The sequence below is a fragment of the Perissodus microlepis genome, chromosome 13, assembly GCF_051167445.1.
Source record: "Perissodus microlepis isolate ML-2025 ecotype Zambia chromosome 13, ASM5116744v1, whole genome shotgun sequence".
In the NCBI taxonomy this organism is placed as follows: domain Eukaryota; kingdom Metazoa; phylum Chordata; class Actinopteri; order Cichliformes; family Cichlidae; genus Perissodus; species Perissodus microlepis.
In genome coordinates, this window is record NC_140473.1 from 16,000,296 (window position 1) to 16,015,108 (window position 14,813).

The 14,813-nt window shown below is 41.3% G+C and overlaps 2 protein-coding genes across 4 annotated transcripts in view; one reads left to right on the plus strand and one right to left on the minus strand.

Moving 5' to 3' along the window:
• Positions 1 to 2,749: 2,749 nt before the first annotated feature.
• Positions 2,750 to 8,819, minus strand: slc25a16 (solute carrier family 25 member 16). Of its 2 annotated transcripts, none has more exons than XM_084947943.1 (10): positions 8,728 to 8,819; positions 7,470 to 7,616; positions 6,477 to 6,569; positions 6,254 to 6,387; positions 5,994 to 6,057; positions 5,694 to 5,815; positions 5,493 to 5,559; positions 5,220 to 5,382; positions 5,052 to 5,120; positions 2,750 to 3,340 (listed from the first exon to the last, which is right to left on the minus strand). In XM_084947943.1, the coding sequence occupies exons 2-10, from the start codon at positions 7,561 to 7,563 to the stop codon at positions 3,184 to 3,186; spliced, it is 963 nt and encodes a 320-aa protein (XP_084804069.1). In that variant the 5' UTR covers positions 7,564 to 7,616; positions 8,728 to 8,819; the 3' UTR covers positions 2,750 to 3,183. The 2 variants fall into 2 exon arrangements, with proteins under 2 accessions (XP_084804069.1, XP_084804067.1); XM_084947941.1 differs by lacking the exon at positions 8,728 to 8,819 and adding an exon at positions 7,845 to 8,391.
• The window catches only part of tet1 (tet methylcytosine dioxygenase 1), a 36,701-nt gene continuing 30,364 nt past the window's right edge, over positions 8,477 to 14,813 (plus strand). The window contains exons 1-2 of one of the 2 annotated variants that reach the window (XM_084947940.1): positions 8,477 to 8,766; positions 9,359 to 11,703. In XM_084947940.1, coding sequence (XP_084804066.1) covers positions 9,526 to 11,703 — 2,178 coding nt within the window. In that variant the 5' untranslated portion in view covers positions 8,477 to 8,766; positions 9,359 to 9,525. Of the gene's footprint in view, positions 8,849 to 9,358; positions 11,704 to 14,813 lie in introns of both variants that reach the window. The other variant, XM_084947939.1, reaches the window with a different exon arrangement.

Below are 14,813 nucleotides of genomic sequence, written 5' to 3' on the forward strand. Positions count from 1 at the left end.
TTATTCCAGAAACAGGTATCAAATTAAACTTTCTTTCTTTTAAACCTTCTTTTGTCTGCAGACAATGGAGTTTTTTTAATATGTATATAAGGGACAGCATCCCTGATTTTGGAATTCCTTTAGGAAAACAGAGACGAGCACGACAACCTACATTAAAACACTAACTGACTTTAACTAATTTGATGTGAAACTGTATCAAAAAACATATGAGTCTCTATTAGGTGTATCTTTTGCATCTGTGTCTCATTTACAAATCAAATCACTAGGTGCCATGGGACAACAGTGGATGGTAGTTTTAGTAAAATAAATGCAAATGCATCAGAGAGTCCCCCTGTGTGGTTTTAAAGGGGGGGGAAACTATAACGTCAACATGAAAAAGGAGCTATACGTGCCAAACTCAGAGTGGGAAAAGGAATGAAGTTGTTGCTTCGTCACTGACTGGATTCAAAAGTGTTTTTCCTCTCGTAAATGATAAAAGCAAGGAGAAAGAAACTCCTGCTCCTCATACTTGGATGGAGTAGTAAGGGACAGCATCTTCAGAAGAAACGTGAAATCAAAGACAAAAATAAAGATACCAGACCTCGTGCTGTTTTAAGAAGATGGCATGTAATTATATCATTCAGACACTGCTTTTAAAAAGCATGGCCAGTAAAACTGAACAAGTACAAAGTCAGAAAATAAAGCTCACAAACAAACAAAACAAGGCATTTTCATTGTTCATTTCTAAAACAAAAAAAGATATTCTTTCAGCCCCGTCTAGCCCGGCAGTGCTTCTCCACATAAACACCCGAACAATAACAATCCATTACCAGTGGCAGTGGGCAGTAGGAGCATCGAGTGAGGGGAAAGCTGTTTTTAAAAAACCCAATATGGAAATAAGAGGAACGGTATGAAAAACAATGATGAAAGCATTTGTGCACTCTGGACGAATGACTGCTGAAAGGTCTGTTTCCTGAAAGTAGCTGCAACTTGGTATTAGTATGTCAGTAAGTCCAACAATGTAGGTGTACTGTATTTGTTTATTGAAGTCACACAGAGGACTTCGTCACCTGCACTTTTACATTTGAAACTTTTGATATGGAAGAAGTCTGCTTTCCTACATTTTTAGACTTTTTTCCCAACACCTTTAGTCACAAGTCTGTGTCTAACACCGAGTCTTTAGAGCGTGTAAGCTGCCCAAAATGTCAGCACATTTCAATATGCTACAACAGTGCTTTCTGACCCCTCAAGTGTGCTTTCCAACAGAATGATTAAAGACCAGTTTGAACCTGTCCACACTTTAAACTGGATCTTCTGGGACTTCAGTGGATTAAGCAATAAATTACTCTATGAACGGACAGCAGATCAGAAGAAAAAAAAAAAAAAAAAGCTATCTTCTGTACAAATTTGCAGCTGAGCTGTCGACGTAAAACAGCGCACCTCTCTAGGAGATATTCAAATGAGACTGAGAGGTGTATATTAGGGGAAAATCCCTCTGTGATGGGCATGAGCAAACTGTGATAAAGAGTATGCAGACACGGCTTCATTTGAAAGACTCACAAACCCATAATGGTGGAAAGCACCATTTTAAGAATCTGCCATTTGCACTTCCCCGCCCCATTCATATATACCTACACACATGCACGCACACATGTTAAAGCTGAGGCATCAGCTGACTCACGCAGACAAATGTTTAATAAAACATACTAATCACTCTGAAGAAGTGAGATATTGAATGCAGAGAAAGGCAAGAGGCTAAATAAAACTAGGATGCCTGATCAACAATTAAGGATCCTTATTATTGGTGACTTGAAGGCATGTGATGAAAAAGATCCAAACATAATTTTTTCTTCAGTAATTAATTCGCTTTTTTTCTCCTCTTGGACAATAAATGTAAACAGTCACAGTGAAACTCCAGTGAAACACAGCATGTATGATTATTACTATCTGAATGACTTCTTGTGGTTAAAAGCAAACCCAAGTTCCTTAATCTGTCAAGAAGTTGTTGATTTCATATGAATGTTGCCAACAGTAAACAAAACATATCAGTGCTGCCACCCAGTGGCAACAGGTCGCTAAATCAATAAATACAGCTAGAGTCATTAAGTGCAAATTACTCCTGAGTCCCATCTGGCAATCGTGTCCCTCCACGATATCAGCCCAGAATCCACATTATATCAAAATCTCAGCATCTCAAAAGATCTGTGTGAACACCAGTGATCAACGGTGGACACAATTCAGTCTAATCAAAAACACAGACTAAACATCTAAGAGCACGTTAAACAGAAGAGCAAGGGTCTTTCAGCATTTGAACATGTACACAGTAACTGCTCTAATTAAGTATTCTGGCAGTAAAATAAGGGATTGTTTCAAAATAAAAGTCATGTACCACACATGTCACAGCATCTCTAAAAAATATGCACGAAAAATGAGCAAAAAAGAAAGAAAAAAAAAAAAAGGGGGGGGCAAAAAAAAATAATGCACAACTTATAGATTTCCTTAAGTTGTGCAGTTTATAATTAAACACTAAGCTTTAAATCTGCAAAATACTTTAACTTATTTTACAATTACTCTCAATTTTCAGCCAAAGCTACGTTTTACCACATTAAAATAAAATAAAGATATGACAAATAATAAAGACGTCAACACATTCCTATTCTCTGTACAAAAAAAAAAAAAAAAAAATTATATATATATATATATATATATATATATATATATATATATATATATATATATATATATATATATATATATATATATATTTATTCTTTAGAGAGCTTAGTTGGATCATTTTATGCATCTTAAAATCTCTTCACCAGGTCAGAACATAGAAAACACCACTATAAAAATGCATTTCTCAGATCACTGCGCGCTGTGAATGATGCAGCTTTAAAAAGAAATAATGTTAGGGTTACTGTGGGGCAGGTTACACCCATTTATGAGCATGAAAGAAGAAAAAAAAATTATGAGTTGTTGAATTACCAAAGCAAAAAGTAAGAAGGAATGAAACAGGACAGACATGGAGTTGCCTTTTCATTTCATATTCAAATCCCTTTTTCGGTGAGGAAAAGGCAGTTCCTGCACTCAGGAGTTTAAGACATAGTGAGCAACCTTCAGATGAAGGAAGCGTTGAAGTCGGCTGGCATTAAGTCTAGGAGCACAAAGGCCTGGGTGCAGCCTGGGAGGTACAAAAAACAGCCACTAGTTCAGGTGGAGGACCTGCTTCATGAACTCATAGGTGGTAAAGGCCACGGCCTGGGAGGGGACACAGCGGATGTAGTTGAGAGAAAGGCCTCGGTACAATCCTTTCTTCACCCCAAACGTATTATACACGTACTTTAGTGTCTTGATCAGTGATCTGTTTAGGTAAAGACAGAATACATAAATAAATACACCTTTTAGAAGAGAAAAGAAAAACAGTATTTTTTTAACTCTTTATCCCTTGAAAACGAACTGAGCGGTTTCCTTCATATTTCAGGTGCTCAGGGTATCCTTGAACTATTCTAACAGTCATCAAACCACGTTTTTAATTGATATATACTGAGGTTGTCTTTATGGGGAACAGATTTAAATGATTTAATCTCCAAAGTTTTTAACCTAAGCAAACTGCCTTAAATAATGTTTGTTTTTTTGAAACACGAAAAATTTGCCATTTTTATTCGTGACCTTTGAGGTTGCATAAATCAGCTGTAATCACACAAAAACTTGTCTTTGGTAGTGACCGATGAACTGGAACTTGTGCAAACATCCAAAAATTTTTTTACATAACATTGTAAACAGAACACAAGAAGGGTGAGAAGTGTTTATACTGGCATCTGTGAACTTTACAGCTATGAATGGTATGTAGCTGTAGCTTTATAACTCAGTTACTACTACAGTACTAAAAATGTCGGCCCTTTTTTTTCCCTTTTTAATCAATAGTACCATATCTAGACTAAACAAGCACAAAACCTCAGGAATTTTCTCCTTTTTAATCATTAAGTTAACCACACAAAACCAAATGTGAAATCAACCTTTTTAAGCAGTCAATGTACAAACACTACCAAGGAAGTGAAAGACGTAAATGGGAGACAAATGTTATTTATTATGGAGCTCTTGTTACAGAATGCATAAAAACTGAGACTATTATAATCAGATGTGCTTTTAAAAGCAAAGACACAAGAATCAAATATTTATTCAGCTTGATGAGCGACTTATGAAAAAAAAAAGGTTAACTTAATCAGCGCTGTGTTGTGTGAGGTGTTTTTCTATTATTACCCTCAGTACGACATTACACCTAAGAACCAATTACCCCTTCATTTCTCTCTGAATGTGTTGCATACACTCACTGGCCACTTTGTCAAGCTCAGCTGTTTAACTGTTTAATGCAAATCTCTAGTAAGCCAATCAGATGGCAGCAAATTAATACATTTAGGTATGCAGACATGGCCGAGACAACCTGCCAAAGTTCAATCTGAGCATCAGAAAAAACGTGTTTTAAGTGATTTTGAAAGTGGCATCGTTGTTGGTGCCAGACGGGTTGGTCTGAATCTTTCTGATCTACTGGGACTTTCCTCACACAACCATCTCTAAGGTTTACAGTGAATGCTCCCAAAAAAGGGAAAATTATCCAGTGAATGATAGTTTTCTAAAGCTCAGATCCGCTCAAACTGCTTTCTTGAACATGACATGAATGAAACGGCTTCTATAGGCACTTGATCTCAATCCAACTGGGATGCAGTGGAAGAGGAGATTTGCATCATCAGTGTGCAGGTGATGAATCTGCAGTAGCTGTGTGATGCCATCATTAAACATGGCATTCTTTGCAGAGTGTTTCCAGCAACTTGGTGAATCTATGCCATGAATAATTAGGGCAGCTCTGAAGGCCTCAAACCCAGGGCAAGCAATAAAGTGACCAGTGAATGTAAAATCATGTCAGACCACATTAAAAAAAACACCTATTTTTTTTCTTTGTTTGTTTTCTTTCCACTTTAAAATTAAAACATCTTGTCTTTATACTAGGAAAATAAATATTTAACTATTTGTAACATATAAATGAGGCGAATGTAGCGAACAACAGTGATACTTACACACATTTCTCTGAGTCAGGAAGCACAGCGCCTAACTGCATTCTTCTTCTAGCCACATCCAAAGGGTACCTAGTGAGACGGCATACAGCGTGACACATGAAACATCAGTCAATCAGTCTAATCAACAGCAAAGCCCTGCTGGGCATCGCAAATTAACCAGTCACTTACGATGCCGTCTGAGCAATAGCCCCCGCAACCCCTCCACAGAGAAGATTGACATGGGTTTTCAAAATGAGCACATCGGGGTTGTCTGAGGAAGGCCGTCCAAGCAGCTCTGGGAAATGTTTCAAACCCAGGCTTTTCAGGGTCCCGAAGGTGAAGAAAGACAGACCTAGGAGCATACAATGCAACAGAACCCACACTGGTTATATATGTGGGAGGGAAAAATGCATTTTATGTTGTCCTTCACATACTAGCATCAAAAATATTTCCAAAAATCACCTGCATAAGGCGCCATTCCAATAAGTGTTGGAGTAAGTCCCCTGTAGAAGCCCAAGACGCCTCCCTCCTTCACAAAAAAAGAAGAAGCAAATGTAAAAACGGGTATTGCAGGCAAATTGAGCTGATCTTAAATTAAAGGCTACAATCTTGTGTGAAGAGCATTTAGTTTATTAGACGCTTATTTGATCACTAGCAGATCACCTTAAGGTAGATGGTGTGGAAAGCATTAGCAATTCCAGTGTAGCGATGATCTCCCTTCACCTGGAAGGCCAGCCTGGCTCGGATTACATCCAGAGGGTAAGTGCATATCACTGCAGTCATCCCTGAAAACACACAAAGAACACACTGACTCACAGCGGACTCTTGTATGTGAAACATTTAAACATAGTTAGTAATTAAAGAGGAACAAATAGCAATGATGGTTAGCTTAGAGGAAGGCACATTATCTACGTCAGAGGAGTGCATGACACCCAACTGTCACAGACTAGGTATTATCAGCACCTGCCATAGATCCTGCCATGAGGCGGTGGATGTGTCCAGAGATGCCTATCTGTTTACTTAGCAGCTGTAAAGGGAATATTGACAACATCAGCCTGGGTAGAAAATCAACGAACCAATAAAACAATGCAAAGATGAAACGAATGCTGTGATGCCAATACAGCACAAAATACACGGACATTAAAGCACACAGCATGAGGTTTAATCATTTTTATAGCTTTGACCTTTGACAGCAGCACTCCACAATAAAATGCATACTGTACCTTTTTATATTTGTCAAAGGCCATGAACTGGATGGCTCCGTAAGGAAATATCCTGACCATCATAGCCCCATTACCCTTGTACAAGCCAAGGATGCCTTCTTTTTTTGGCACAGCTCTGAGAGTGGAAATTACTCCTGCGAAGAAAGTCCTAAAGTTTCACTCCTATACAGACATGTGGAAGCAAACACTTGTTAGCTCAATATTATTACTATTATTATTTTACCCAGATGTTTATAATGGGGGTTCTGGGCTTGAAGAAGAATCTTGACCCTGTCCAGAGGAGCAATGGTAGTCTTGGCACAGCATCCTGCTACACCTAAAAACAAAGCAAATGCCATTCAGAAACAGATGAATGATTGGTATTTTCTTTTTATTTATCTACAACTAACAAGCAAAAGTAATTGCCCTTTTCTTGCACAACAATGTCAAACATTTAACATTTTGTGGCAAGTCAGACACACAGGTAACCTGTCCAAACAAGATCGGCCAATCTGAGCCAACATCGGTATTACATGAGAGTTGCACTAAAGCTACAGAGATGAAATATGCAAATAATGATTAATTTAGCAGGAAAGTGCTCATGTTCTTTAATCAAACAGTGTTGGAGTGCACTTTAATTGGTACTTTTACAAAGCTGTTATACTATGTGATGTTAATGTTTTTCTTATTACTCATATATCAGGTGTAAATTTTGAACTGTGAAGTGAAAATCTAACTTTTAGTTAAAGGAGAAATATAGAGTATTTTCTTGTTGACTACTACACCTGCCAGAGACACACCCTCGTTTTAGCTGAAGACCAGGTCAGATGAGAATGTTTAACTTTTTCCCCCCTACAATTTATGTAGCTTTATTAGTTTATTGGTCTACAAAGTTCATTTTATTTTGTTGGTCACATGCAACACTTTGTACTTTGGTGCTAGCAAAAACAAACAGACAGAGGCACTCACATTGATCGTCACCTTATTAGAATTGCCACTTAACCTAAAACCATGCATGTTTTTGGACTGTGGGAGGAAGTGGAGACCCTTGCAAGCTTCATGGAAATGGGATTCAAACCCAAGACCTTCTTGCTGTGAGATAACAGTGATAACCACCACCACTATTATCAGTAATAACGATGAATGAATCTGGCTTCATTCATAAAAAATAAATTAAGGCAAAGAAACTGTGTGACTGGAGACATCACTGCTTGTAAGCCGATGTGTCAGACCCTACCTCCAGCCACAAAGGAGCGGACCCAGTGGTAGTCCCCCTTGGAAGGGGTGCTGCTCATGGTGGGGCGTGTGGAGACCGCAGCCTCCGATGTCATCGTCCCTGCTCAGTGATCTGCCAAATCCATGACTTTACGGTTCGGTAAAAACACTGCAAAGGAAAATGAGATTGTGAGCATGTGGGTGTCGTTTTAAGGTATTGCTTAAAATATACAAAATTGGGCCCATAAGCAAAGCCAGCTGTCCTTTTTGAATGGCCAAATGGAGGTTGTGTAAGGTTAGTCACTGAGAAATTGCTCCACTGTGAAGGTTAGTAGTCACAAGTAGCAGGGAGCTAAGAGACGACAGCACCCATGGACGTCTTAAAAACCATACTCACAGTATAATCAGAACTATTAATAAGTCCGAACAAGGAATTAAAGTCAACAAATATTTTGTTCCTTCGCTGAGTCGCCTCCTTCTCTCGTTTCTCTCATTCCTCTAGATACTCTTGGCTTTTATCGAGCCCACACTTCGTCAGTCAGCCGAAAGGCTGAAAGTCACGTTTAAATGCCGCAAATGCAGATCGATATGAGGCTTTGACAAGGGTGAGCACGCTCATGCCCTTCGCCCACAGACTGACGGCTTCAGCAGAAAAAAAGTCGCGCGATAATGACGGCGAACGACGTCGCAACTATGACGTAAGAGGATGGTTGTGTTTTTTTTTATATAGCTTTATGAATATCTTTGATATCGACGTGAGATTTATATCGCAAAGTAAAACGTCACCGGTGAGACGAAATTTGCCTTAAAATTATTAGAAATATTCTAAAATATTACCCAGCGTCTTTCTTTAATTATTAACGAAGGAAAAAGAAGAAAACTCGCTTAATTAATTAACTAATTAATATTTAGCTAAGTACCCATTAGCGACCACGCCGCATGCTAACACCGTGACTGTAATACTGAAATACAGGCGGCTGGTTGAAGCGAAACGGAGTGTGTTCCACTCCAGGTTTTCCCCCCGCTCCCTTCAAGCAGACGAGAGTTTTTTAGCCAGCGGAGTGACTGTAGCCTGCTTGCGTCTGGTGGAGGGAGTGTGAGCGGGGCTGCCCTGAATGGATAGACATAAGAGGGATTTACATTTTAACGGGTGTCGTGCTCCCAAAGGCTACACGAAGCACGCCGAAAACCAGCCATTCCCCGTCGCTGCGTATTCACGCCGTCGGTGCTCCTTCCCATATCATGTCCATGTGTCATCGTGTGAAGAGGATTGAACTTACCAGCGCTCTATATTTGCCGAGGAGGGAAACCAATACAAGGTCTCGCTGTCTCGCTGGAGCGGGGTATTATTAGCAGTTCAGACAGTGCAACTGTCTCTCTCGCTCTCTCTCTCTTTCTGTGGTATGTAGAGCATTTCAGCTGTAAACGTGTAAATACAACAACACCGGCGACAGAACAGGCTTCACGAAAGTGAGCCTTTTTCCGGTTTTCTTATCACCTCTGTAATTTTACTGACAGCGGTCAAGTGCAAAACAGTAATTGAAAGCGACGCTGAAGGCGCTTTTTTTTCTTCCACGGTAATAACCCCCTCTTCCGTCAGTCAGAAAGACGAAAACAGGATCCGACCTCCGGCCAGAGCCCCGTGCTCTTCAACGTGTCTGCCCTTTAAACTGTTAAGGCACTGTGGAAGCTATAGTTTTTATATATAGCTGGTTTGTTTTTATGATACTCAAAATATTTTATTATATTAACGTCAACCTATCTGACTCGTCTTTGTACACAATGCTTGGAAAAGCTGTCGTTTCCTGTAGTTATTACACTGTTATAGCCATGTGGTGTTTGAGTGCATGAACAGTTTGTCATTATTACACTGAAAACGCACAATTGTGACATTTGTTTTCCCTTTTTTAGGTCATGCACTGCAATAGCAAAATCAGGGTAGCATCATAGTTTGCATTCAAAATACAGAAGAGGAGGATTTTTTTTTAAGAAAGAAAAATTGTGTGCTAAGCAAAAGATAAACATTCACCTGGCTCCCATGCTGGCTGCCAGAAATCCTCCCTTTCATACCCTCAGCCATGCCTGCTACTACCAGACCCACCAGGATACAGACATCTACTCAGAGGAAGAACACCCAGAAAGCGATCCGCACCAAGAGACAAACTTGCAGTTCAAATAAAACCAGAGGAAGAGCTGCACAGAGGACCCAGAAAACATCGAGAGAACCCAGAAGTTCAAAAACCAGGGCCCAAGCACAGTCAAGCCAAAGTCCCCATGGAAGAGAGTTTAGCAGACCTGCTGCTCAAGGTCCCAGGAGGTCCCCCAGCAGAGTGAACCATTCCCTAAATGTAACAGGATCTGCAAGGCTTAGACGGGCGAACAATCCGCCTGACCACTGTGGCAAGTTACAAGACCCCCTGGGGCGAAGGAAGTCCCAGCGGGGTACACAAGTGTCTGTTACTTCCTGCCAGCCTCCTAAACCTTGCAGTAGAGGGAAGTACAGCAGGGGGAGCACTAGGAGAAGATCAGCACCCCAGCACGGAAACAAAAGAAACCAGCGACCAAGTACCAGAATCAACGATTCAACTCCTGATGAGGAAGCAGAGAAACTGGAAAATTGTGATGACGAGGAAGTTGGTCCAAAAACGGAGGTTGAGACTCCTGAAAATGTCAAAGACCAGGGTCTCGGAGTCAAAGGTGCTAAAGAGGACAGCGTTTTTAAAGCTGATTCACCACTGTGTAATAACACACTGGAAGACTGTGTGCAGAACAGCTGTGATGGTCCTATAACCCAGCAAGAGAAAATTACTGACAGCCATAACAGTAAAGGTGATCTGAAGAGTGTCTCTGGAGCCCCAGAGGTTGATGATGCTGATGGACAAATAAAACTCTGCAGTGAAAGGAGTAAAGAAGCACCTCCTGAGTCCTCAGAGTCAACCACTACAGGCTCACTGGAGGTGCAGGGCAACTGTGAGGGAAATGACACTTCAGCTATCCTTGGAAAAAAGTTTGATCATCCTGCCAGCGATGGTAAGGAAGATAATGTGTGTACTGCACAGCAAGAGCAAAACAACGTCCTGATATTGCAAGATAAAACAACAGATGAAAGAGTCACACCTGATGATGAGAGAAGAGAGGAGATAAATCATGAGAGGAAAGAGAGAATAGAAGCAACAAAGCCAGTTCAGAGGCAAAAAGAGACAGTGGAAGAGATTGAGGACATCACTTGGAGGTTGGGTAATTGTGAGAATAAAGATGGAGGAAGGAAACAGAAGGAGAATGATGTTTCCATCATTCCTGCGCACCCCCAAACTGGCACTCCAGCCTGTCAAACCCCAGATCCACCTCATTCTAACAAGGGACTGACAGCACAGTCAGAATTACCTGCTTGTGTGCTACCGGTCTCCAACACAGCTACCTCAAATCCCACCAAAGCCCCTTCCACCTCAGAGTCACTTGGCAAAGTTCTGAGTAAGATAGATATTCAACCTGCCACTCATGGTGCTAAACCTCAAATTCCAGGGTGCTCAGTTGTGACTGAAGCAGCCCTGATGGTGCAGGCGGTTGTAGTGAAAAGAAATATGCCAGTTATTATCCGTACAGACTCCCTCAAACCTAGCAATATGAGGGATTCCTGCCACGGGGAACCACACCAGCCACAGAGCCAAGAGGTGCTTCCTAATCAAGGAGAAAGTCTAGCTTGCACACCAGCAGAGTCACAAACCAAAGATAGTGAATTCATTCAAGAGCCACTGGAGCACAAGAGCCAGAAGGCTGTACCTTTGGGGTCCTCAGCACTACTTTCCCAGCTGGCTGCCCCTTCAACCGAGTTAGAACTAAACCTCAGCAAGGTTCAGGTAGCAGTGCCAGAGCAGGATTTGGTGCCAAAGATCTCCACTCCCTCTCTGGACAGCAGCTCCACCTTCTCCTGCAGCTCAGAGAGCACTCGATCCTCTTTTTCTTTCGAGACTGAATCAGAGGCCGGCTACGGAGACCCCAGCTTATCTGTTCAACCCGGATCCTGGGCGCAAGAGGGGGCCTGCTCGCTCGCCTGGGCCGCTTCAAAACTGCTGAGGAAGGAGGGGAAAAAGCGGCGCAGGTGTGGGGAATGCGAGCCGTGCCTCAGGAAGATCAACTGCGGCCAGTGCAGCTGCTGCCTCAACCGCAGGACCGGTCACCAAATCTGTAAACTGAGGAAATGCGTGGAACTGAAGAGGAGAAGACCTTCATCTCCACACACTCACTCTGCTGCACAGGTGAGGCCTACTGCCTCTTTTTTACTACATTTGATAGCAACTCAGACATTGCTCAGCATGTAAGGTAAATTTAGAGAATGATTTGAGTTTGAATATACAGCTGATCTGAATCAGCTGACAAAACTGTGGTTGCTGTTGTCTGAGTGCATTGCTTTTGATCTCTGAGGTTTCCCAGCCGCCAGCTAGCAAATAGTAGTGATCATGAGTTGACTTAGACCAGACAGTTGAAACAAAAAGTTTCACTTTCCTATTGTGAATTCTCTCTGTGGGTCTCAACAGATGCCACTTGCTGAACTTCACACCGTCTTCCTGTTATTCGTAGGGAAATGCACAGGGTGAAAGGGGAAGTGAGCATATTTGTGTGTGAACCAGGTATTACTCATGCCATGGGGACCGAAATCTGTTTACCATGTCACATTTTGGGGGCATGTCCCCATTATGGGGGCCACAAAAAAAGTCCAGCGTGCTGAAGGCATGTTTTAAGGTTAGGTCAGGGTTAGGGGTTGGCGAATAGTTGTTAAGGCCACTTTGTGAGAACAGAGAAAATACCCTGTGTTGAGAGAGGGGAAGAAGCTGTCACATGACTGGCAGCCGTTCAGCACGTGGTTGGAGGATTGGTCTTTTGTGTGCGAATGCATGTGTGTGTGTATTTGTGTGTGTATGCAATCTATGGTGCAATCCAGACTATAACTATTTTATGGATTGCATGTGATGCCTACAAGTGTTTCTGAAGGGGTAAGTAGTTACAGAGATTTCATGTTTTTTTTCTCCAAGTTACCAAAGGACATATTTTATGATAAAACAGTGAATCGAATAAGGATGCCTTGAAATTATGTTATGTATATATATATAATAATAATATTATAATAATAAACTTTAATAAAGAGCAAAAACAGGGTTTATGAATTGCTTTTGACAGAAAGATGAAAGCCAGATACTTAATTATATATCAATGAAAAGACTAAAAACAGGCAATGTGGGTAATAAACAGAGTAATGGAATCACATGAAAGCAAATACAAAATGTGCTTTAATAAGTGGAGGAGGTCACATCTGATGGCAAAAACTCAGACTTGAGGACAGGAGCATGTAAGGTTGCAAACTGGCTCCATACCTGATCTATACCTGCTGTGAACGTGACCATTAAAACCTAAAATTAGTTCTAACATGTACCAAAGTCAGTGGAGAGAATACACAACTGCAACTGTGTGCAATGAACGTGTCATCTTGTTGCATTTGAAATGGTTGATTTAGAAATGGAAGCCCCTGTGTAAACCACTCGCAATCAGTTGCTGTCTTCAAACCAACTTTGCCGTGTCAAGAGGATGATAGAACGCAAGACTGCTTTCAGTTTGTATGTGAATGGGGTCAAGTTGGCATTTAAATGCAATCTGTTTGTGGTAATACAGAGATTAACTGTAATAAATTGGTAAAAATTTTAAATCTGTTCCTGTCTGCATACACAGAAAATGACACTAAACAGAAATTCAAATTCACTGCATTCAGGGTCGAACTAGAACCTCATAGATTTGAAACAGAAATTCTGAAATACCTGCACAAATAATTGCTCAGGACATTGATTTAATTGCAAAATGACAACCTTGCTTTTATATAGGAAAATAACCAGAATACAACCAGTTGACAACCAGTTCAGTCCACACGAGTTACACTCACTGGCCTTGTCACGAGGGTTCGCCACAGCGGGTAGCGCCGCATGTTTGATTTGGCAGTTTTTCACCGATGGCCTTCCTGACATAACCCCAAAGGGGACACATTGATGCAGACTGATTGATTGCAATGTGTCGTCAGTCTGTCTGCATTTATGAATTAGAATAGTTGTTTGCAGAGCTTCGCTAATCTGCCTGAGACTGATTGCAATCAGTTCAAATCCAACCACAAAAAGGACAGGGTGCCACCCACCTTAGAACTTGTGCAATTGCCTTGCAACCCAAGCTGTCGCCCATAGCATGTTGCGCACTCAACCTTTTTTGTTACCAGTTAATTGCTGCAACTAGTTACAGTGGTCACTGAATGCCAAATGATTCAACTATTATCGTGCAAACACCAGCTGTCCTACTTTTACTCCAGTGTCACTAAGCAATGAGCTGAAGTTCTGTGACAGTTCACTGACTTAATGATTCATTTTCCCTGGCCCAAGGAGCGCTGTGGATCATATTTCTTTGTAATAATAACATTAAAATTATGTATTTGCTTCTGACTGAAGAATGAGTTATGAGCCAAGGGTTAGTTATTCAGAAATATTATTGATAACAGTAATAGTACAGTGAGATACAGTGAGACAACAGAAAGTTAACTAGTACCATGGTGCATATTTTTTGGCCAGCGTTACTTTGCAGATTCACCAAGACCTCCGCCCACTTTATTTCAGTTTCTCACATATACAGTATACTCTGTTGTGAAGTTTTACCTTTCTCAACCACTTTTCTAGTCAAACTGTTGTAGTGAGGGGTGAGTGAACAACTGTGTGTGAGGGTCCATGTATGTGCAAGCGTGCATGCATGTCCTAGCAGAACCCTTAGAGCAGTAGCATTGACAGAAACAGATTAGGGCTGATTATATAACACCTGCATTCTTAGTAGTAGAGACTTCTATTTCCAGTATGAGAGTGGGTGAGGAAGGAAAGATCAGGCCAGGGAGAGATTTGCAGCCATGCTATTGGGATTACCCTGAATTGTAGGTCAGTGTGTGTGTGTGTGTGTGTATGTGTGTGTGTTTGTGTGTGTGGGTGGAGGGTGTGCTGAGTTGCTGAGCGACTCAGTGACACACTTACAGCATATCTGGTGGTGACTCTTGATGTTGTGCATGTTTTTATGAGGGCTTGCATGTACAATGTCATTGCTGGATGACAGTGTACAGAGTGACGTAGAACTGCTGACCCACCCTTATTCAAACAACAGAGCCCAGTTGTTTTGCTCTTAACTGACATCACATTGGCCTGCTGCCTCCCATACAGCAGTGCTTGTGTTTGTGGCTTGAAAACAGGTTTTTAAATTGAAAATGACTACTGTCATGGAGCCTGCACCAAGCGTTGCAAGCGAAGCGTTGGGTGAATGCTGTCATCCTGGTGAAATGTAGGTGGAGTCCTGAACT